Source organism: Rhinolophus hipposideros, assembly GCF_964194185.1.
Source record: "Rhinolophus hipposideros genome assembly, chromosome: 19".
In the NCBI taxonomy this organism is placed as follows: Eukaryota; Metazoa; Chordata; class Mammalia; order Chiroptera; family Rhinolophidae; genus Rhinolophus; species Rhinolophus hipposideros.
In genome coordinates, this window is record NC_138065.1 from 2,714,763 (window position 1) to 2,738,573 (window position 23,811).

At 42.6% G+C, this 23,811-nt stretch overlaps 1 protein-coding gene across 1 annotated transcript in view; it reads left to right on the forward strand.

Annotated features, from left to right (window-relative positions):
* Nucleotides 1-23,807, forward strand: part of NUP210L (nucleoporin 210 like) — a 50,603-nt gene extending 26,796 nt beyond the window's left edge. Inside the window, exons 18-38 of the mRNA XM_081024928.1 lie at nt 34-135; nt 1,149-1,277; nt 1,606-1,733; nt 2,348-2,480; nt 3,932-3,994; nt 4,368-4,547; nt 4,913-4,993; nt 5,087-5,218; nt 7,410-7,568; nt 8,445-8,536; nt 9,386-9,560; nt 10,754-10,929; nt 11,436-11,653; nt 13,128-13,264; nt 15,929-16,055; nt 17,797-17,946; nt 19,634-19,884; nt 20,321-20,522; nt 22,584-22,685; nt 23,209-23,283; nt 23,372-23,807. Coding sequence (XP_080881054.1) covers nt 34-135; nt 1,149-1,277; nt 1,606-1,733; nt 2,348-2,480; nt 3,932-3,994; nt 4,368-4,547; nt 4,913-4,993; nt 5,087-5,218; nt 7,410-7,568; nt 8,445-8,536; nt 9,386-9,560; nt 10,754-10,929; nt 11,436-11,653; nt 13,128-13,264; nt 15,929-16,055; nt 17,797-17,946; nt 19,634-19,884; nt 20,321-20,522; nt 22,584-22,685; nt 23,209-23,283; nt 23,372-23,472 — 2,913 coding nt within the window. The 3' untranslated portion in view covers nt 23,473-23,807. The remainder of the gene's footprint in view (nt 1-33; nt 136-1,148; nt 1,278-1,605; nt 1,734-2,347; nt 2,481-3,931; nt 3,995-4,367; nt 4,548-4,912; nt 4,994-5,086; nt 5,219-7,409; nt 7,569-8,444; nt 8,537-9,385; nt 9,561-10,753; nt 10,930-11,435; nt 11,654-13,127; nt 13,265-15,928; nt 16,056-17,796; nt 17,947-19,633; nt 19,885-20,320; nt 20,523-22,583; nt 22,686-23,208; nt 23,284-23,371) is intronic.
* The last annotated feature ends 4 nt before the right edge of the window (nt 23,808-23,811 follow it).

A 23,811-nucleotide genomic window follows, 5' to 3' on the forward strand; every position in this document is an offset into this window, starting at 1 on the left:
GAATGGAATATTGTGTGTCTGATTGTTCCATAGGAAATATTTAGCCTTGTGGAAGGATCTGGTTATTTTTCAGTCAACAGCAGTGAGCAGAACGTTGTCACCATCACTTCCATAGAAGCAGAAAGTTCTGTCCAGGTGAGTTCGAGAGACATTCCCAGACTGGTGGGCTCAGGCCAAAGCCATTTTTAGGGGAATGGTTGGGAAAAATTCCATTGTGTGTCTCAAACTAGTTACAAAAGTAACATTTGTTTCTTTTTCTTTTCTTAAGCTATATAGATTCTGCAACTAAAAATGAGGGTTTTTTGTTCTTCGTTTTTTTGTAACTAGCCGCACTGCTGGGCAATATTTGGTTCTGGTTGAGGAGAGACAGTAGGAGACATCTAATTATAAGATTCCCATTAAAAGAAGGTTCATTTCTATAAATTTCAAAGCACAAACTGTGCAGATAGTTAGATGTACTATTGACTTTATAACCTGAATATACGGTGTTTTCAGCCAGGAATTGACAACTCAAAGTTGTAAGCTGATTCCATACTCCATACGCGAAGGGATTTGCTTTTAGTTGATTTGTAGTAATAAAAGTAATACATTGACATATGTGAATCTTTCCTTTTCTTTCTAAGAGCTCAGAGGAATTTAACTTACTTTGGTCATAATGTTTCTTTTTAAAAGGGGAGACTGAGGCACGGTGTGCAGGCAGAGCAAGTGAAAGCATGCTGTTGGGTGGGAGCTGTAGCACAAGAAGGAAAAACAAAAATCAGTCTGCCAGGGCTTTCTCCCTCCCTGGCAACTGCAACAATGTAAATGGACTTGCTTTTCTTCATGAAAACCTTTCCTTGGTCATGGTTAAGAGGCTATATGCATGTGTTGGATTCTGCTTGAATTCTATAAACTTAAATTCTGTTCCTTTTCAGTTAATACTTGTTAAGGGTGCACATTTTGCCATTAGCTAAAACATCACATTAGGGGGATATATACGAGTATATATTATGCTATGCCTGAAACATGTACTGTGAGCTCATCAGAATTCCCATCACAAAAGAAATAAGATACTGTACTTTCTGCTTTGGATGAAAACAGTTGCTATGATTATGCTTGGAGCATGTTTGCTTCTCTACCCAGCCCAACTACCATCTCCTTCCTTCTAGTTAGTTCCGGTCCATCCTGGATTTCTCACCTTGGAGGTCTATGATCTGTGCTTGGCTTTCTTGGGTCCAGCAGTGGCCCATCTCACTGTGTCAGACATACAAGAGCTAGAGCTTGATCTGATTGATAAGGTGAGAGACGTGTGCTTTGTCTCATGAATGAAGGAGGCCTCATTGCTACTCTCTAGCGTCACTTCACATAGTCTCTGCTCAGCTCCTGTGTATGTGTGTATACCAGGACCTTTGGTGATGGAATTGGAAATACCTGCCCTTAAAGAACACCAGTCCAACAGTAAACATGGTGAAGATAAAAATACAGTACACATAGATTAGTCTTCGTTGAACAAAGTCTGACCAGGAACATTTAGCATGAACAAAATAGTTTGTCACCCACTAAGGGTGTCCTTGGTGCATAAGACACCTCTACTAAAATTACCTTTTTTCTTCTTTTAACTACCAGGTTGAAATAACTAAAACTGTGTTAGTAACTCTGAGGGTTCTTGGCTCTTCCAAACGCCCATTCCAAAATAAATACTTCAGAAACATGGAGCTCACACTACAGTTGGCTTCTGCCATTGTCACCCTGACGTGAGTACCATTCAATGCTTCTTTATCCCTGTGTTTAACATCATGAGAACCTCCCTCCTGGGCGCCTGGTCCACTCTCCCTTAGGTTATTTCAGATTTTCCGCTTTCCTTTTTTCTCGCAGAACCTTTCAGCCCATACTCTCTCTTCCCATGTTCAGCATCTAGAAAATTCCCTGTCCAGGTCATCAGATGTCTTGTTTTAGGGCTAAAATCACAGGTCTTATTAATATTTCCATTTTATGAAACTTCTCCCTGGAGGATACCCTTTGGGGATGCTTCAGGCTGGTGGGCCTCACAAACCCTGTGTAAAAGCAGAGGCACTAGTATTCCCCTCTGAGAAGGGAATTCTAGGGATCCCAAAGCAGTGTAGTATTTGCAGTTTTGCCAGTCTACGTTTATATCGCCCTTATGCCTTTGGAGCCCTAGAACAAATTGTCCTTCGGGAGAGTCCTGTCATTGCTCTTAACTTTGTCTTGACTTTGGAAATTTATTTTCTGGCTGTTCCTCAAACCAGAGTGAAAATGAGCATAAAACATTAGGTATCTTAGAAAAATGCATAACTGGCCATTCTTAAAACCAAATCTTTCTCTCCTAAAAACATGTGGGTCTCAGCAGGCTAATGGAGGAACAGGACGAATACTCTGCAAATTATATCCTCCGTGCCATCACGATCGGGCAAACCACCCTTGTGGCCACGGCCAGGGACAAGACGGGGAGAAAATTCACATCAGCTCCTCGGCAAATTGAAGTAAGGAAAAGATCTCATCCCAAAGTGGTACTTCATCTTATTTGACATTATTATCTTTTTCTTTTCCATTTGTACAAGTTGAAAATTGTTTGGCTGAAAAAAAAAATTATATAGTTGTCTTAACACCTGCAGCAATATGTAATTTGGTTTTGGTCTTGGTTTTTCTGTATAAAAGTAATACCCTTCTTGTAGAAACTGGAAAGCAGAAAACAATATAAAGATGCAGAATGAAAAATCACCTATAATTCCACTACTTAGAGGCAGCCACTATTAAGATTTCAGTGTATTTCCTTCACTTTTCTTCCCGATGCTTTTTTTTTTTTTACTAGGGAAGGGGAACAGGACTTTATTGGGGAACAGTGAGTACTTCCAGGACTTTTTTCCAAGTCAAGTTGTTGTCCTTTCAGTCTTAGTTGTGGAGGGCACCGCCAGCTCAGCTCCAGGTCCAGTTGCCGTTGCTAGTTGCAGGGGGTGCAGCCCACCATCCCTTGCGGGACTTGAGGAATTGAACTGGCAACCTGCGGTTGAGAGCCCACTGGCCCATGTGGGAATCGAACCAGCAGCCTTCGGAGTTAGGAGCACAGAGCTCTAACTGCCTGAGCCACCGGGCTGGCCCCCGATGCTTAGTTTAACATGGATGAATCATAGTGTTTTTTTCATTTTCTATCACAAATATTTTCTTGGGGCAGCGATTAGCTCAGTTGATTAGAGCATGATGCTCATAATAATACCTGGGTTGCCGGTTCGATCCCTGAATGGGCCAGTGTGAGCTGCACCCTCCACAACTAGATTGAAACAACTATTTGACTTGGAGCTGATGTGTCCTGGAAAAACACACTTAAAAATAAATAGAATTATGTCAGGACTTTCTTCAATTGAATTTATTGTCTGTGCTTTATTCATATTTGGGTTTTTGAGACTTTAAAGATGATCAGCCTGCATTTATGTAACTTTTATAATTGATAATTACAATTTATTGTCAAGTCACAATAATAAACATCCTTTTTCTCAGCAAAATAAATAAATAAATAAATAAATAAATTGGTTTTTTAAAAAAAGAAAAAGTATTTTCTTATGTCCTTAAAAGCTGATTGTTGGCCATGTGTTGATAATTGTTGAAGCTGGGTAATAGGTATCTGAGAGTTCTTTATACTATTCTCTCTACTTTTATATATGTTTGAAAAAAGTAAAAGACACGTAATCGTAAACATTTTAATGGCCACTTTTATTCCAGCGAATGGATATGTAATCTTATTTAAGCATTCTCATTTAAGTAATTTATAATTTTTGTTATTATAAATGTGTATTTATAAATAAAACAAAACACATGTCTTGGTGTATAATTGCATTGTACGTAATTAGGATTTTCCCCTTGGAATAAGCTGCATGGTCATTTGTTACGAAATTAACTCAAAGTAGTCACTCTTGTTTCTTTGGTTTTCTCCTTCAAGGTGTTTCCTCCATTCAAACTTGTTCCAGAGAAAATGACACTGATTCCAACTAACATGATGCAGGTGATCTTAAAGACAGAAAAACAAGACAGCCTTTCTCCCCATCCTACCTCTGCCCCAGCACACACACACACACACACACACACTCACACACACCTCTTCCTATCAGCATCCTCTCGTCTACTCCCACTCAAGTTCAACGACACAGAGGAAAAGTACTATTTTCCCATTTCCATGATGAACGTAATATAAACCTCTTAGAGTCCCATGGATCATTTGCAGCACTTCCGTTTCTTCTGCATTTGCATTGATGGGGGATATGCCTGTAGGGAAGTGGGGGAAGATGCAGAAGTCACGTTGTTTGGACAAAATATCGGGAACAGAGGTGTGCCTTCTCCCCATGCTTCGGGCATTCACCTGTCTGTTTCAATTCCAGGTAATGTCTGAAGGTGGCCCCCAACCCCAGTCCATCATCCACTTCTCCATCAGTAATCAGACAGTGGCAGTTGTTAACAGGAGGGGACAAGTTACAGGGAAGATGGTTGGCACAGCTGTGCTCCGTGGCACGATCCAGACAGTGAATGAAGATACTGGCAAAGTGATCGTGTTTTCCCAGGTACTGGTTCTTTGTTCTGCTCAGTTTCTCCTCTTCCGTCTGGGAGCCATACTGGGAGGCGAGGAGGGAGGAAGGATGAGGGGCGTGTCACCAGCCGAGGAAAGCCCTGTGAGTTTCCTCATCTGGCATGCTCTTAACCAGGCATGGCCATGGGTAATCTTCAGGGGGAAACCCACAGAGTTCTCGGCGTTGTCATAAGACCGAGTCCACGTCCTCAGGGAATTGTCTAAAGGGCAAAAGCAAACCTGCTGTGGCATGATTTGTTTGTCTTTGAGTACCTTCAACAATGCCAGACTAGTTATCCCAAACACCTCTGTGCAGCCGACACCCCCTCTTACTAAGCCGCTCCCCACCCTGTTGAGCAGGATGAAGTCCAAATTGAAGTCGTTCGGTTAAGGGCTGTTAGGATCCTGGCAGCTGCCACTCGACTCGTCACAGCCACCCAGGTCGGTCTGATGACCCTGCTCTAGGTCCGGGTTTTGGACAGTGCCACGTGGGCAGTGGGCAGGGGACAGAGCACAAAACCTTTTTCTTTTCAGATGCCAGTTTACGTCATGGGGGTGACCGGTACCCAGACCCCTTTCTCCTTCAGCAACGCCAGCCCTGGGCTCATGTTCCACTGGTCCATGAGCAAACGGGATGTATTGGATCTAGTGCCCAGGCATTCAGAGGTGGGACTTCACCTGTGTGTTACGTTACCTTAGGGATCTTGTCATGACATTTATTTCATCAGAAGTTTTGGACAGACTTGCTTTCTAACTACATAACATTATTACTTATCTCCTTTTGCTACTGTTCTATAAATGCTGGAAACAAGTAACTCACAGGAGGTATCTAAGTGTGAGTACTCAGGTAGTGCTATTGATTTTTAATATATTTCGCTAGAAAGAGCTCTAGAAAGCAGTGTTTCCTTTAAATAGTGCATTTGTTGGTACATGTGTGAGCAGATGAAGTTACATGAGTGACACCATTATGAATATAAAATAGATGTACATAGAGTTTTAATATTACTATAATCTTTGGACATGTTCAGACACTTGATTACATTCAGAATCACATTTGTGATGCGTGACGAGCGTTGACATTACCAGCATGAAAGGGGGGTGCTGGGCACGCTCCCAGGCTCGCGCGGGGGGCGCTGTGGGTGCTCTGGGGCTGGTGTGGGCCACCCGCTGGCTGCGTAGTCTAGACTGAGTGCCTTGTGTCGAACGAATTTCAGACGGTCCACCCCGGCTGCTGTGGGTGGTGCCGGCTCCTCCAAACTGGGCGCTTCCCGCATCTGGATTGGCTGCAGCCCTCACGATAGACATGGAGGGAATCCACAGTGCAGCGGAATGCTCTGTGTTGGTGAAAGGGCTATGCTGGTTAATACACATGGCATTAAGCCGTCCTCTGACACGGGGACAAGGAAAGAAAGGTGGACGCTGCAGACAGACTTTGCCTAGTTCACACTGTTGTTACCTGATCGTCAGCTTATTGGAACCCACCCATGGTGGTGTGGGGACAGTGGCAGCTACCTATGTCTGGTCTTTCTTTACCTTCAGAAGAAGGAAGCTGGGGCCAAGGTACCCAGTAGGTCACAGTTCAGTGGCCGTGTGAACAAAGAATTTGACCTTGGGAGACAACTGAGCAGTTAGAGGAAACCAGAATGAGGGCATTTCTGGGGCCAGCTAACAGGAAAAGAGGGGGTCTGGGGAAAGTAAAAAATCTGTTTGCAATCTTTCTAAGACACTCGAGATCTATCACCTAGGGAAGGTGCCGTGGTTGGGTCTGTCTGCCCTGGGCTGCCCAGGCCTGGTCCTACTGGGCACCGAGGAGACATGGGGCTGTGCTCAGTTTGGGAGAACTCTGCACTAGGACTTCCCTGCTTTTCTGGAGTAACAAATAAGGATTGTGTGAAAGCAGGCGACGGTCTAGGCCTCAGCAAATGTCTACCTCTCCCTTCCTCCAGTGCTCTTACCTAAAGCATCACTCTTTTCTCTAGCAGAAGAAATGGCTGAGAGCCACACAGAGCTCTCTCCTGCTTCAGGTCTGCATGGGCAACCTGGGTTATGAAATAGGCAGTAGAAAGGTCTCCAGTGCCCCACACGGTAGAGTTCCTGGACTGTGGTGTCACCAGTTAGAGATTCACTTGGATTACACAATTGTAAACCTTGTTCTTCTGCATAAGACTTTCTTCCAGACAACTGGTTGAGATCTGTTGAGATTCCACAAAGGCAATGGAAACATTTATGGAGGGGAGAAGGGAAAGGTGATTTTGGAACCTGGAACTCTATGTGAGTCAAGAGAGCGAGAAGGAAGGTGTGGACACCAGGAGGGCAGGGGAAGTAGGACGTGAACTGTGTACCCCGAAGGTAGGCAGGTGCCTCCTTCAACCTGTGAGTGTTAGCCTGCCCTCCCAGGCCAGAAATGTGGCAAGGCCTAATCCTCATCCAGTCCAGACTAGAAAGGCGGGGGCAGCAAGTGCGGAGATGTCAGCGGGTTTTAGCAGAGTCCTCAAACAGGAGCTCACTTCCTTTCTTGTTGCCACTCTGAACTCCAGGAGCAGATTGCCTTGCTTCTCTCCCAGGTTCTACTGTCTGAACCCATTCTGCAAACCCCTTTCTTCATTTCCGTTCTCCTTCTATCAGTGAATTGACTCCGAGATAACAAGACTCTTCTAGAGGCTTGCTGGAAGTAGTTGGGCCCTGTAAACAGAGGTTTGCATGAGGGGTGACCATGTCGCTAAGATAGGACAACAAGCCCTGGGACCCCAGCTCTTCTCAATAGCTATCTCCAATGTACATTTTCCTTGCTGTTCCGACAGAGGGTGGGGCAGTGTCGGTTCATGAGTGTTTCTCCATCCATCCCCTCGCTGTCTAGGTTTCTCTGCAGCTCCCAGGAGAGAATAACTTCGCCATGGTGGTCCACACCAAAGCAGCTGGTCGGACCAGTGTCAAAGTCACCGTCTGCTGTCGGGACACTTCCTCTGGGCAGTTTGAGGGGAATTTGTTGGAACTGTCTGATGAAGTGCAGATCCTGGTAAGGTCCCCAACCGAAATCTTGTTTTTGTAGATCAAGGAGAAAAAGGTTGTATTCGCTTATCATCCATGAAGAGCTTAGTCTGAATAGAGATCGGGAAAATGCTAGCAGGATCCCTGGTTTACAGTTTATAGGTTTATAGTTTCTAGATCTTTTTCATTCCTGCTAATTGCCTCCATATAAGTGTTGACATTAGAAACTATAGTATGTGAACACAGGATATGAACAGCATAATAACTAAAGTATGAATTTATGAGCCATCCCACCTAACACAGATATTATGCTGCAATCCACTTAGCTGTAGTTATCAAAAGAATGAAATTAAATGCTAACTTCCGGCAGGGTATAAAGAGTATAAATAGTTTCTACAGTTGTTCTAAGGCTGAAAGCTAAATGGCCCTACTGTTTGTAGCATTCAAAAGAAAAATGTATCATTCGGGGGGGGGGGGAGAGCAAATAAATTTCTCTCCCTCTGAATATTGGACTGATTTTTTCTTGGTGGGAGACCTAAACAGTGCCCCTTGCTAACTTACCATTATAGGTTCTTTGTTCTCAAATCTCTTTTTGGGTACAGGAGATCAAATGAGAAATTTCAAAATGATCTTATACTTAACATCTAAGTAGCACAGAGGCTGTATTAAGTGTAAACTTTGTCACGTGTCCAGTCCCTTGTCGTCAGAAGCAGGGCTAATATTAGGTTATATATTCTAGAACACCTGGATATGTTCTAAGTACCTGACGCATTTTGGAAAGGAATGTTGTGGGACATTAGGCTAAACAGAAGGTAGGCAGACTGTTGATTTGTAGTTGTCCATATGTGAGTAGAGGTCATTTGTCTTTTCCAGAAATGAGGAAAAAAATATTTTCTCATTATAGGTGTTCGAAAAACTCCATCTTTTCTATCCAGGGTGCCAACCTGAGCAAATTCTAATGCCCATGAATTCTCAACTCAAACTTCATACCAACAGGTAAGGAGAGTGGAGAAGGGCAGGCCAGGTTCTAACTTCACCCTCAGTAAAACATTGCACATGAAAGAACTATTGCCTTCTAGGTGATTTTTCTAACTCACAGATCTTTTTTTTTTTTAGTTGACGTGAAATTCACATAGCATACAATTATCCATTTCAAAGGGTACAGTTAATTCAGTGGCATTTAGCACATTCATAAAACTGGGCGACCGTCACCTTTGTCTAGTTCCAAAATAGTCTCATTACCACCAGAGGAGACCCATACCCATTAAGTAGTCACTCCCCATTTCACCTCCTCTCGGTCCTGGCAACACTAATCAGCTGTCTCTATGAATTGAACTCTTCTGTGTATTTCATATAAATGGAATTGTACACTGTGTGACCTTTCGTGTTGGCCGCTTTCACTTAGCATAATGTTTTCAGGGTTCTTCCATGTCAAAGAATGTATAGGCACTTCATTCCTTTTTATGACTAAATTATATTCCATTGTATGGATGGACCACAGTTTGTTCATCCATCGGTGAACATTTTGGTCATTTTCACCTTTTGGCTACTGTGACTAGTGCTGCTATGAACATTCATGTACCAGGATTTGTTTGAATCCTGTTTTCAGTTCTTGTTGCCGACTGTTTTTCAAATGATAAGCATATGGTAGGATTTGATTTTTAAAGACAGAAGCATAATCCAAAGGCAGGCTTCTGCCTGAGGAACAAATGAGCACACAGCACGGTGAATGGCAAGCGTTGGCTCAGAGTACAGCCTCAAACAGTGATCCTGGCAATCGCTACTACTTTCTTTCTGGTTACACAGAGCCCCCAAGAGATGCCACTTACTCCTTTTGTTCCCTAGGGAAGGGGCCGCTTTTGTGAGTTCCCGTGTTCTCAAGTGTTTCCCTAATTCATCTGTCATTGAGGAGGACGGCGAAGGGCTCCTGAAAGCTGGTTCCATTGCAGGTACTGCTGTGTTGGAAGTCACTTCTATAGAACCTTTTGGAGTCAACCAAACAACCATAACTGGGGTTCAGGTGAGTTCAGGGATTTACTCATAAATAAATAGATGGAATGGAATGGCATGGCATGGACCGTGGCCTTCATAGGCAGATTGCCTGTTTTTAGGAACTAGAAACTTCTCTGAAAGTCAGAAATGAACTGTAAGATAGGAGGACAGTCTTGACATGATTCTAAACCACCAAATTAAAGTCCACTTTAGAGTCCTTGTTATAAAAGGAATTAGCCTCAAAGTGGTACGATTGTCTTCTGAGCAGCTTTGGCAAGATGATTGATGTGGGAGAAGGATAGAACTATTGCTATGAAAATTAGGCTTTGTTTTTAGAACAGAAAAATTTAGAATTAGGAGATACCTCAGAGGTAAGTTTGTCTAACACAAGAAATTTTTTTAGGCATTAAACATCTAGTGTATCCAGCCACTATGTTGGTCCTTTTATGTATGTTTTCTCTTTTAATTACCACAAAAACCCTATGAGGTAGGTATCATTATCTCTATTAAACTGATGAGAAATCTGAGACCTGGAATGGTTCTATGAAGCTATGAAATGGTGAAGCTAGAATTCAAAGTCGGACTTCCCTTAGTGCTATCACGGCTTCTCTCTTACAGTGTGAAAACACAATCTATGATATTCTTGATAAATGATCAATTGCTTAACAATAAATATTGAGCACTGTGCACGAAAATAGATGAATTGCAGTCCTTTCCCCAAAATCTGCAGCTAACATTCCCTTAGCTTTAATAATTAAAAAGTTACTTCCTGGGTGGCTGGGTGGCTCAGTTGGTTAGAGCATGAGCTCTTAACAACGGGGTTGCCGATTCAATTCCCACATGGGCCAGTGAGCTGTGCCGTCCACAACTAGACTGAAGGCAGCAAGCTCCCACTGAGCTTCCAGAGGGGTGGCCAGATGGCTCGGTTAATGGCGACTGGACTTGGATCTGAGCTGCGCCCTCCATAACTAGATTGAAGGATAATGATGGAGCTGATGGGCCCTGGAGAAACACACTATTCCCCAATAAAATTAAAAAAAAAAAAGCTATTTCCTATACTATCGTATCTCTTTTTCACTCTGATTTAAGTCATCTCAAATCAAGAGCTAACTATTTCCTGTGAAACACCATTTTGATCACTGATTGTAAGTCTCAGAATTTGGTCACAGCTCCTCTGCAATGCATCCTTCTCTGGACCAGGAGGTTTTGTCTCCCATACAGGTAGCACCGGTGACATACCTGCGCGTGAGTAGCCAACCCAAGCTGTACACAGCCCAAGGAAGGACCCTGTCAGCCTTTCCCTTGGGCATGTCTCTCACCTTCACTGTTCAGTTTTATAATAGCATCGGAGAGAAATTCCACACACACAACACCCAGCTTTACCTGGCTCTGAACAGGTATGGAAGTCACAGGAGTGGTGCTGCCGCTTGGGGTCGAAACCCTGCGGCCTGCAGGTCAGGCTAGTGTTCCAAAGCAGACCCAGAAACCCCCTCGTGTTCTGTCCTTGGGCTCTGATCTGTTTCTTTCATTAAGATGGGGGGCGGGGGGAGGCAGGGAAGACCAAAATGGTATTAGTTGTTCAATGAAGAAAACTTTTCAGGATATTTTGAATCTATCAAGTTCCAGTTCACAGAAAACTCCCATATGAAGCTACTGGAGTATTATTATCAAAAAGCTGTACTGGAAACCATTTTTCCATTAGAAAGAAGCCTTACTGGGCACTACGTACCGGAAGCTGATGGACTGACTGGTCCCTGGCCCCTAGTTGCTTACTCTCCATTGTAGACTTCCTTCTGCAGTTTCGAGCTATTGAATATAAAGTGTTGTAACAGGCTGTGCCCCCAGAACTCTTACCAACCGTTGTCTCTTTTCGGGGATCTGTGCCTTTCATGTCTACTTTCAGAGATGACCTGCTGCTTATCGGACCAGGGAATAAGAACTCCACGTACATGGCCCAGGCTGTGAACAGAGGGGTGACACTCGTGGGGCTCTGGGACCGGAGACATCCAGGCATGGCCGATTATATTCCTGTCGCTGTTGAGCATGCCATTGAACCAGACACCAAGCTTACCTTTGTCGGGGATGTCATCTGCTTCAGTACTCACCTCCTCAGCCAGAATGGTCTGCGTCCCCCCCCCCTCACTTCGGCCTCAACACTGACAGAATTAGAACCCAATGCACCCCCTGGAGGACTTTTTCCAAGTTAGCGAAAATCCGAGGGCCTCTCTGAGAGGGAAAATGTCTTTGTGTATTTTTATTATTTTTCATGTTAACTGATAATTCTCAGTTTAATGCCCATTTCTCTCAGTAGCCAGCCAATTATTATAGAAGTCAGCCAGGCATATTAATCAAGTGCCTATTGAATGCATTGCTCTATGCAGTGTATTATGTAGACAGTGTAGGGTACCGTGCCTTCTCCCCCTTTTCCAGCTTCTGAAGGAGGGTAATTGCTGAGTTGAAGAGCAGTAAAGGAGGAAATAAAAGGAAGGAATTATGTATACAGTTTTGTGGGGCCCATTTGAAGGCCTGACTCCTACATATTTCATCACTGTGATAAGGTTTAGCCTTGTACTGAGCGAAACTGAGCTCTTGATCAGCAAAGTATTTCTGTCCTAAGAAGTACTATTGAGTTCAAGAAAATCATCTCCAGTTGCAAATGAGTGTCAATTCTTTGGATTTCCAGATGGCATACTCCAAAGCGGTACACACTGGCTGCGTGTACGCCTCCCAATAATCAGTACATCCAAATAAGGCTGGCTTTGTCTTTGCATGCCCTTCTGGGAAATCTGGGTACATGTGTTGCGGTTCGGTGATGTCATGTTGGGCCTGGCTTAAACGTTAACTATACATCTTGGACTTGATGCAAGGGAGCTCTGTTCAGCCTCGGTGAACTCCTCCAGTCCTGTGACTTGCAAGCAGCCACAACTAACATGTAATCTGGGCCCAGTCAGCTGACTCTGCTGTAAGGTTGCCAGAACTATACGCCCATGGTTGTTAATCCCTTATCACTGAAGCAGAGGCTTTTTTACTCTCCTTTGCTTGGTTTTGTCAAGATTGTCCCTCTGTATTTCATTCTGGAATGTTGGGGCATCCGAAATCCATATCCCTTTGGATGAGAAAACAAAAGAGCCACATGCCAGGATCAGTGATCTAACCTAACCTTTGGCATTCCTCTGCCACCTTAAACCTTAAAAGGAAACAAATTCTGTCTCCTGCCAGTTGTCCCTTCCTTGCAGTCTTCCTGCTGGTGTCAATCCATAGCTCGAGCAGATTCATCCTTAGCAGGGTCCACACAAAGGTTAATCAGACAGTTATCCCTATGTGTAAAGTGAGTTTTTAAGGAATACAGGTACATTCTCGAATTAAGTGGCTCTTTTCATGATTCTGAAGGTCAGCAGTTATTTTGTAGGCATGATATGTGTAGGGGAGCCTACCAGTCAAAAACCAAAGTTATCCTCAAAGCTGGGGTTTCCTCTGGTAAGAGAGCTATCTTTGTGCTTGAATGGTCACTGGTTTGGAGTCTGAGTTAGGTTAGAGCGACCATCAACTTACATCAAAAGGTTGCAGCCAAGTGCTTTCTCTTGTCTTTTCCTAGGTGAACCGGGGACATGGATGATTTCCTCTGACAGTATTCTACAAACAGACATTGTCACTGGGGTGGGAGTGGCCAGGAATCCAGGGATAGCAACAATCTTTCATGACATCCCAGGAGTGGTGAGAACATATCGAGAGGTAAACCTAACGCTACCAGGGCTGCAGAGACATGGGCAACTATTTCTATACATGGGGATATGCATATAGAAAACACATCCTAGGGAAAGAAACACATTCACATGTCAAATATAAAGACGGCCAACAAACTTTATCGGGACATAAAGGGAAACAGAGATTCTTAACCAGAATGACTAGTCTGACTTATATTTTAAAATACCACTGTGTCTATTGGTTGGTAGCCTGTAGGACAAGGGTAGAAGCTGAGAGACCAGCTGGGAGGCTATTATTGCAGTGACCCAGGTGGGATACGATGGTGGATCAGGGTGGTAACAGGAAGTAGTGAGAAGCTCATCAGATTCTAAATATATTTCATAGGTAGAACCAATAGAATTTCCAGATGTTACATGTAGAGTGCGAGAGACTCAAGAATGACGTAAGGTTTTTGACTGAACAACTAAAAAGTCAGAGTTTCCATCAACTGAAATGGAACGATTTTGGAAAGAAGATCAGGAGTTTTGGACATGTAAAATTGGATGTCTATTAGTCAAATGGTTGGGGTAGATGGATATAAAATCTGAGAGACGTTGGCATAGAGATGATATTTAAAGCCATTAGATCACCAAGAGAATACGTGTACATAGAGAAAAGGCTCCAGGACAAAGCTCTGGGGGCACTCTAATATTAATAGCTCTGAGTGAAGAGGAACCAAGAAACTTGTAAGAAATGACCAGTGAAGTGGGAGGAAAACCCAGAGATGTTGGTGTCCCAGAAGCCAAGTGAAGAAAATTATTTCAAGGGGGAGGGAGTGACCAACCTTGTCAAATGCTATTGGTAGGTCAAGTAAACTGACAACTGAGAAATGACTGATGGTTTTTGCACTGTGGAGACTGGTGACTGATGAGTAGCTTCAGTGGAGTGACGGGAGTGAAAGTTTGGAGAACTGGAAAAGAGGACTTGGAGACAGTGGACATAGGACAGCTTTTCGAGAAGTTGGAGTCAAGAATTTGTTGATGGTTCTTTAAAATGGGAGAAATAATGACTTAGGAATGTTCAGTGGGGAAGGAATATTTGATGTAGGAGTAGAGAGAACTGCTGACCAGTAGTGACATGGGAGAACAAGTGGAGAGGTTGGATTTATGAAGCCTTTTCTATTTCCCTCTTAATGCATGTAAAGTCTCCTTGCTCTGTACTCGAAGAACTTGTTCCTCTTTTCAGTCCTAATACGTAACAGCTATCATTCTGAGTATCTACTATTGGCTGGGCATCTTTTTTCTTTCTTATAACCAGTACAACTATCATTTTTAATCTTTACAACTCTGCAAAGTTAAGTATTGTCCAAATTTTATAGATGAGTAAATTGCCAAAAGACATCAGCTGCCTTCTTTTAATAAGGTCACAGTCTAGTGGTGACATAATTACAGATAGATGGCATAATTAAAACATAATTGATCCTGGCTTTATTAATGGTATGTTAGAAATGCTCTTAGAATACGGAAGAAAGTCACTAATTATGCCTAGATATTGAGGCTAAATTTTTCAGAGGTGATAATTAAACTGAGTCTTGAGGATTAGGAATTTGTCTGGCAGGGAAAAAGGGAGAAGGCTTTTTAGACTAAAGGCACAGATGTGCAAAGGCAAGTAAAAGTATATGTTGTTTGAAGACCAATGAATATGGGTGGCTTCAGTGTAAGTTTATAAGGTAGAAAAGGGGAAAAATTGGATAATATCCAAAAAGAGCACTTGCATCACAAGCAGATAAGAGGGTCGAGGACAGAGATCCCATGAGAGAGAACAAGTAGAAAGAGACTGAGAAGGCAAGGAGAAGGGGTGTCGCAAAAGGCAAGAGGGGGAATGGGCTGTGGTGTCGAGGCTACAGAGAAGTCAAAAGGTCCTTTATATTCCAGTTTGCATACTTTGCGTACTTTGTAAAATCCTCACTTCGTTATTCACCAACTAGCACTCACTGAAGCCTGTTCTGTCAGCGACTGTGTCAGTGATTATGTGTCTCATTGAAATACAAAGATGAGAAAGATAAAACTTCTCCCCTTCCTGAGCTCTTAATGTAACTAACTTGGTTTTAAGGTCCTTGAATATTTGAAAAGTACAAAAAACTATGGTATACTGAGGAAACTGGACAGCATATTGCATTTAAATTGAAGGTTATTTGGGGGAAAAGAGTCATTATCATCATGTTCTCTGTAATCATTAAGCACTTACCTTACATACAAGACAAGATGCACAAAGATTAATTAGGGTTCTAAGTTAAAGAAATTTGGCCTAATAGGAAAGATTTTAATAAGCATAAAAACACCTAAGATGTAAGGCAAAAAACATTAGAGGGATCTTGAAAGAAACCAAAGTACGTTGAAGTTTTAGAAAAGGTTGAGATTACATGCAACTAAAGAGGGAGAAAACTTTCTAAAGAAAGTTGCAGTTGTCTTCAAAAGCATTTTAATAGGGAGTCATACTAAGAGAAGAGATGTCAAAAGGAATAATGGACAAAGACCTCCTTTTAGAAAAAACATGTTATTTTCTTCTCAGAAATGAAGATTGTTGTGGTTCTCAAATATGTGGTCGCTAGAAGGGCGACGTGTGACAGATGCTTTTGGTTGAGGTTACTCGGGAGGAGGAGGGAAGCTGTCTGAGGGCTCAGGCGCAGATTTTCCTCTGGTTTGCTGACAGGTGGTTGTCAATGCATCATCAACGTTAACACTCAGCTGTGACCTCAAGACTCACCTCACCAGCACCCCCAATTCAAATGTGTTCGAGCTCTTCATCACCATTGGCAGTTATGATGGCAACCTCAAAGGTCAGGAATCTCTTTAGAAGCATGGGGGATCGTTCCCACCTTTCCATCCTCCAGCAGTGTTTTTACCACTCTATTATTTCAAAATTGACTCCACCTTAATAAACCATCGCGACTTCAGAAATTATAACTGGATTAAGGCTTTGAAATAGGCTCAACCTGGTCCCTTTTATCTTTCTAGTTATAATCCTGAGAACAGGAGGTGGCCTAGACCAAGCATTTCCAAACATGGCTGATGTTCAATGTTACCCAAGGAAATTTTTTAAAAATACACATTCTTAGGCTCCATCCAGAAATTTAATAAAGGTGGGATAGGGCCTAAGATACAATTCTTTTAAAGCTTCCCCAGATTTGTAAATTGGTGGATTATGTGACACCGCAAATGTTATTTGCTCAGCAAATTTACCTAGTGTGTTTTTCTTTTTTCGTTCTGTATTGGACTATAATTTACTGTCAAGAAAAAGGCAGAGGAAAGAAAACTAATTGAAGTTCCTGATAACAGCTGCCATGTTAGAAATTTTTATATATTTGATCCCATTTAACAATCTCATCATGCAGTAATTATCATTATTTTAAAGATGAGAACAGAGTTGAAGAGCAAGTAATGTACAAGGTAAACAACCAGTTAGGGGCAAAAATGGTAGGTATGTCCCACTCCAAAGTCCCTGTACATACTTTCATTCCTTGTTTTCTCTAAAAAACAAATTCCTCATCTTTTCTTTTTTGGCCAAAAGAACATTCAAAACTAAGCAGAGAAGTCCAGAATATAATGACTGAATTACTGTCTATAAAACTTAGGATAATTGTCTAATATGTCAACTATAATTGAAAAATTAAATTAAAAAACTTAGGATAAATTTAACTCTTAATTGCTTTTTTGTCCTTCAGTTTTTAAGCACTGAATGTACTTTCTTTTCACATTAGATATTTAATCTTATAATCTATGCATAAATAAGAACATTCGATCTTTAAACTTTTCCAGGTTTTTTTTACAAAGTACTAAATGTTTCTTCATAGAATATTCACTTATTGCAATCTACCTTATGATTTTACAGACCGTAATATTCCCACAAAATCTTCCTAAAACTATAACTTAGTACGAAACCTCATAAAACCATTCCTTTGATATTGCTGATAGTCTCCAAATGATGAGAATGGTCACGACTGCTTGTAGTTGCCAAAGAGCTTGAGCAAACTGAAACCATTAAGAAACTGCAGGGGGGCAGGTCCTGGTAATGGGACGCCAGGATGCCATCCACTGCAGCTGACCCAACTCTGGTGCCAGTCTGTTTCTTGCTGTGTAGCTTCTGTGTAAGGCGTCACTTGTGATGAAGTTCTAGAGAACTTTGAGTTGTATTTAATCGGTGTGGAAAACAAACCTAGGGGGGGAAAAAAGCTGCTTCCCAACTGTAGAGCTGTTATTTGTAATAGCTGTCCAATTTCCCTGTAATCTTATTCTCACCGATGAATTCCAAAAATCTTTGAAAGAGGACGCCACCTCTCATATTGATAACAGACGCCCCACTATCGTCATCCACGAGCTGGCAGAGGCAAGGGTCTACACCCTTCTCCCACCTTGTTTGTAGCTGGAGCCAGCAGAGCTGGCAGGTAGACAGCTGCAGCGTGTCAAGAGGAACTGACCCTTGTTTGTGGTGGGGGGAGGGTCATACCATATTGCCTCTATATACTGGTCTCTTTTTAAAATCCTTGTGACAAAGCTATTTACCTCTTTTCTGCTTGTTAGGATCCTGCACCCCAAGTCAGGCGCTGGCCATTACCACAGTACTTCTCCCGGAGACGCTCATGCTTTGCCATGTACAGTTTAGTAATACTTTGCTAGACATCCCAGCAAGTCAAGTCTTCCATGTCCATTCAGATTTCAGCATGGAGAAAGGTGGGTTCCACCAGGTGAATGTTTCCCCCTTGTTTTCATGTTTGTACACTTGTCACTTTCGTATTGCATTTGTACTTCCCCCCCCCAAAACTATACATATGGAGAAAATGACGTGAGGATCTATAAGACTATTAACCACAGAAACCCACGATTTTTTGTGAAAAGTTACCCGAACCATCAACACTGTCACAGCTACCACTGCTACAGAATGTGGACTCTCTACATTTTTGTTCAATCCATTCACTTTTTTCTTTATTAGTTTCCAGTGTACAAAACAATGTCAGACATTTACACCCCTCACAGAGACAACCCCCTACCACCCTTCTGACATCGCACATCACTGCACAGCGCAGTGGTCAGGCACGTACCGCTCCCCAATAAAACAGGTGTCCATCAGATACCCCACCAAATCTTTACTGATTATACTCCCCAAACTGTCCTTCATAATCCCATGGCAATTTTGTGGCCTGTTCATTTATTCTACTCTTTAGTCAATCCATTCACTTTTACTGTATCTCTGTAATACCTTTCCATTATGTATGCTTTTCTCCAATTTAGTTTTGTTAGTCTCTATTATCCCTGTCAGGGCTTGGCTTAGTCTCATTCATCTTTTATCCCCAACAAGTAGCAGTTTGAATGTTCACTGAACTGAAGGCTATTCCAAGCAGAATAGCACTGACAAGCGGAAAGTAGAGACAGACATGAGTTGGGATGACTTTATATAAACCACCTAATCTAAAGTGAGAGGATTCATGTCAAATGTAAATAGGACCGTGCTCCATCGTGAGTTTCTACTCCAAAGCCAGGCCGTTGTGAACGGCATGGGTGGTGAGGCCCGCTCAGCAAACTGCTGAGCACCTAACAGAATGCCTGGGTGCAGGGCAGGGCTTCCAGCCCTTACTGTCAGTTACAAAGGTACCCATGGGACGGGTACCAGCGCGGCAGAAAGGAGGAGTCTCTACATCAAACCTGGGAGTTTCCGTAAGGTTTTAGAGGAAATGAGCTTTGAAGGACGACTAGGCATGAGCTGTGACGAGAACAGGACACTTCAGGCAATATAGAGCCCTGGAGAAGTTTTCAAAACTAAGATGAAAGCAGTTTTAATAAAGTATTTACTGGCAGCATATAGAATGGACAGAGAATGGGAGGCAAGGAAACTAGTAAGTGGGGCCATTGCAATAATGCACGCATGAATGCAGGTTTAGACTAGATAAGAGAAATACTAACAGCAGATGTCAGAGGCATTTCAAAGGTTGAGTTAGCAAGATTTGGAGAAATGGTTGGCTATAATAAAGGAAAGGATGTCAAAAGACAGCTGAGGTTTGAGCACGGGTAACTAAAAACAGTCACAGAAATAGAGGTGCTTTGATAGAAAGGGATGAAATCATGCTCAAAGCTTGCCTTTCACAAACCCTTTCCTGATCAAACCAACTGCGTTCTCTCTGTCCCCTTAATTTCTGTTTGGACTGTATTAATACCCCGACCCGTTGATGTACCAATAACAGCATGCTTAAGAAGCAAGTTCAGTTGTGGGTTCCGAGACCACTTTATTTGATGGCCCAGTGTGTTAATACTGAATACTCAAACCCAAGCTCACATTTTTGAGTTCACATGTCTCGCTATCCTAATTCAGCTGGCTCAGTCGAGGCTCTGAATGTCCCTGCTCAGTTTTCCTGCTTTTCTTCAGGGGGTTACGTCTGCCTCATCCAAGCTCGACCCCAGTCGGAGCAGCTGCTGCAAGGCCTCAGCACGGCTGACACCTCAGTCTATGTATGGGCCACACTAGTCAGTGAACAGAGCACGACCGGAATCCAAAGGGTCCTCATTCCTTTCATCCCAGCCTTTTCCATCAACCAGTCAGAACTGGTTCTTAGCCACAAACAAGACATTGGGGAGATAAGAGTCCTGGGAGTGGACAGAGTTCTCGAGAAGCTAGAGGTATGTTAAGAACTGAACCAAAACAGATCAGTTCTGAAAAGATTTTTTTTCATTCCCAGTCCAAAGGTAGAGTAAGTTTCTGAGTGACTTGATAAAATTCACTAGGGGAAATTCTTAAAGAAAATGAAGAAAATCTGTCCCTTTCACAATGCAGGACTCACCGAATCCAAAACCTAGGTCATGAGCTCTGTCAGTCTGGAAGACAAGACCACAGCTCTTAAAACAATCTTTAGATTTCTAGCTTAAAACTTTTTTGAAGCTTATTCTCTCAGATCCGTTTTTTCCCTTATCATTCAACACATCTAAGTGTGAAAAAGTAAATGACATGTCGGTTAGCAGAACTAGAAATCAGATATTTCATTGGGTGTTAAGATTGCAATGTACTGATACAAAACTGGCTTTTCTTCTTTTAAACAACTTCCCTTTTTTCTCCAAGGTCTTCCCCAGCTCCCCAGTTCTAGTGGTCTCTGGCCATCAGCGCTCTTCCCTGGCGCCTGGCCTTGCCATCTACCCTATAAGAGTGGTCAACTTCACTTCCCTCCAGCAGATGTCATCACCTGTTTTCATCAACATTTCCTGTGTGCTCACCAGTCAAAGGGAGGCTGTGCTAGTAAGAGCTACGAAGAAGTCTGGTGCAGGTGAGCAGTGGGGGCTCCTATTTTTAATCTAGAGGAGGAAAGAAGACAATGTATTATTCACAATTTAATGGGAAACAGCCACTTGAACGAGACTATTCAAACTAACTGGGGCATGGATCCCTTTTCCAAGCCTATCCAAAATATAATCTGCAGGTAGTTTTTATCACTAGGTATTTAACATATATTTAATAGGCATGTTAGTTTAAGGTGGGCCTGTCAGCTTCATAAGTATACCACTTATCAAACCTCTTGATGTTTCCTTTTCTTCAGAACTATTTAGCAGAGCTTTTTGCATCAGGCAGAGGGCAAATGGTGGTTGTTAACAAGCCTAGAACCAGGACTTTCGTAGCTGCCCAAGTCCCAATTCTAGTCTAGTCATTACCCAGCTTAGGAACAATGCCAAGTTTAGATGGGATGAAAACAGATGGCAGGAAACCCAGAGAACCAACCTCCTGGCATTTGTCACTCCCACTTGCCCATCCCTCAGGGGATACAGTCCTTAGTTATTGGGAGTGAATTAGGCTGAACCCTTGTCCAGCTCCCAACAGAACGGTGGTTTGTAGGAGCACCTGGTACGTACTGGTCAATATCCCAAGTGTATTTACATGCATTTTAATTCACGTAACTCAAAGGGGTAGGTGTTCGCATCCTGAGGAGCTGAGGTCACACGACTAGAAAGTGTTCGACTCCAATCTGTGCTCTATTTTAAATCTCGAATTCAGTGATTTTGAATCAACTCATTAAGAATACAGGCAACACCCATAGAAGTATCAGCAATATGTGACTGTCACCAGTGGAATCTGCAGATCTTTTCATGTTCGAATATTAAATGTCATGTTCAAATATTAAATTTGAAAATTTTAATATTTTTCAAAATTACAGTAATCAGACCTGAAGCTAGACCTTTTTGTTACTAAAGCAGACGTTACTGTGTCACAAACGAGGTTTTTCTATTTCGGTTAACTTTTGATATAATCGGTTTCCTTTATTCCTAGTATGTATTTTTTACATACTAGCCTATCTGAGATAGGCTTCAGATTGGCAAAGCTGACCATGGCAAACAAAACAATGGTTAAGGATCCCTGTGGGTGGGACTGGCCAGACACAAACATCCAGCCCAACCTCCAGCTCCTTCACACAAGCAGTGTTTACCGGCATATGCCAGGCATGGTCCCCACCACAAAAATCATGTGTAAGAGGACTCGATGGAGTGCTAGGAATTAATTCAGTGCAGACAGAACAGTGGGGTGCGAGAAAAGCTGGTAACACGCCTGTTTTATTCAGACTTTCAACAGTGGGACCTGACCATGGATTAGTAAGAGAATCTGTTTTTAGTATTCACACTTCAAGCAACCTCCAATTCTTCAGAGTGAAGCAGTCTGTGAACAGTGTGAAACAGTATGGTGAGAGGTTTACGCAAGACCAGAGGGCCTACACTGGCAACGAGTAGGGTCTAGATACGCGGGCCTGGTGAGTTTATACAAGAAGGCCCAGAAATTCAGGCTGTTTGACCGGCAGGCAAGTTCCAGACCCTGAAGAATTTGAAATAACCAAAGGCAGATGCCAAGCGTGCTTCAAAGACACGAGACTGAAGTTTTACATACAGTGTGCCCCAGAAATTACGTTCTCGGTGCAAGATAAGGGGCCCTTGCATTTAAGAGGTCATTGGGGATCCAAAGAAATGTTTCAACATTAGTCAGAAAACACCATAAATAGTCATTAAGTTTGGTGAAGTGAAGCATGTCACCTGGACTTAAGAGTGCAGGAAAGGTAACAGGCATTTTAAAGGGGCGGAGGATTTAATTATTCTTTCGTTAGCCGAGGTGAGGTAACGAAAGTTCAAGAATTGGGAGTTTATTACTTTGGAGACAGGAAAAAGCCAGAGAGGTGGAGCCAAGTATCATTTCTCTCTTTATTCTGGTTAAGAAGCTAAACCATTTCCTGGAAGGCTAGGTTTTGAGTGCTTCTGCCAGATGCTCTTACGAGCACACAAGCTTTCAAGTGCAGCGTCTGCCCTGGGTGTTACTAAGTAACTGTCATCTCTTGTTCTGGCCAATGCAGACCAGTGTGAAGATTCAGATGTCCGTAAGTCCGTGGGTTCTTACCAGATCCTTCTCTACACCCTCTTTGCAGTGTTGGCATCAACAGCTTTCATCTTTCTAGGTAAGGAGTCCTTATATTCAGCACCGTGGACTGTGGACTTGGAAACTGCCTTCATTTCACAAACTAAATAAGGATGAAAATTAGTTGTTTATCACGTCTGATTTGGGGCAAGTAGTTGAAACTGATTGAGCTGCCCTAGCTAGTCACCTGGTACATTAAAGGTCCTGCTCAACTCACTATAAACCAAGAGCAGTAAACTGAAATGTGGCAAACAAATACCATAATGGCTATTTTTACTCATAGTCCTAGCGAGAGATGATTCAAGCAACAAAACACGTACTATTTTGTCCACACCTGAAGTTTCCCTATCTTTCAGCCAGAATTCAAAATACCTAAAAAAAACCTATAAAAATAACTGAATGGAAGTTTCCTAAGAATATCACTATGAAGTTATTTGATGTATTACTACTTTATGATAGCAATACTTAATCTCTGAATTTTAGTTGGCTTTGCCCCTCCCTTAGGGCTTTCCTCTAACGAAACACATCGGACTGGAGTGACTGCTCCCTTGTTCTTTTTCCAGCCTACAATGCCTTCCTAAACAAGATACAGACAGTTCCAGTTGTTTACGTACCAACTCTGAGAACACCACAGCCAGGTAAAGAATCACCATCCTTATCACCTCAAATCTCACATACCCGTGTTTTATTCACCCATCACCTATCTCCCTCCCCATTTATTTCTAGGTTCTTACACCTCTCCCCGTTCTCCCCCTCCCTTCCTGAGTCCACAACCCCCACCAGCCCAGAGACGGCTACAACACTGGCTATGGAGTATAAGGCACTGACTTCCACTTGGACAAGTCCCCGTAACTGTAGGAGCCTGGAGATTTCTAGCCCCAGGCCAAGAACCGAGCAACCACCTCTATACTCATAAGCAGCCCAACAAGGCTTCTGAGAACCAGAGATAAGGCTCCTCAAACTGTTTTGTATTAAAGTGCTGTTGGATTGTGTTTCAAAGATCAACTGTCAGTTCTTGTTTTTAATTCTAAGAAAACATAAAAGCCCAAGTATCCCACTATAAGTATGGTAGATCACATTTTTTAAACAAGCTCCGAAGAATTTACTCAGTGAGCCTAGGTGGACACAAATGTCCCAAATGGGCTTTTTAAAGTACTTGGCTACTT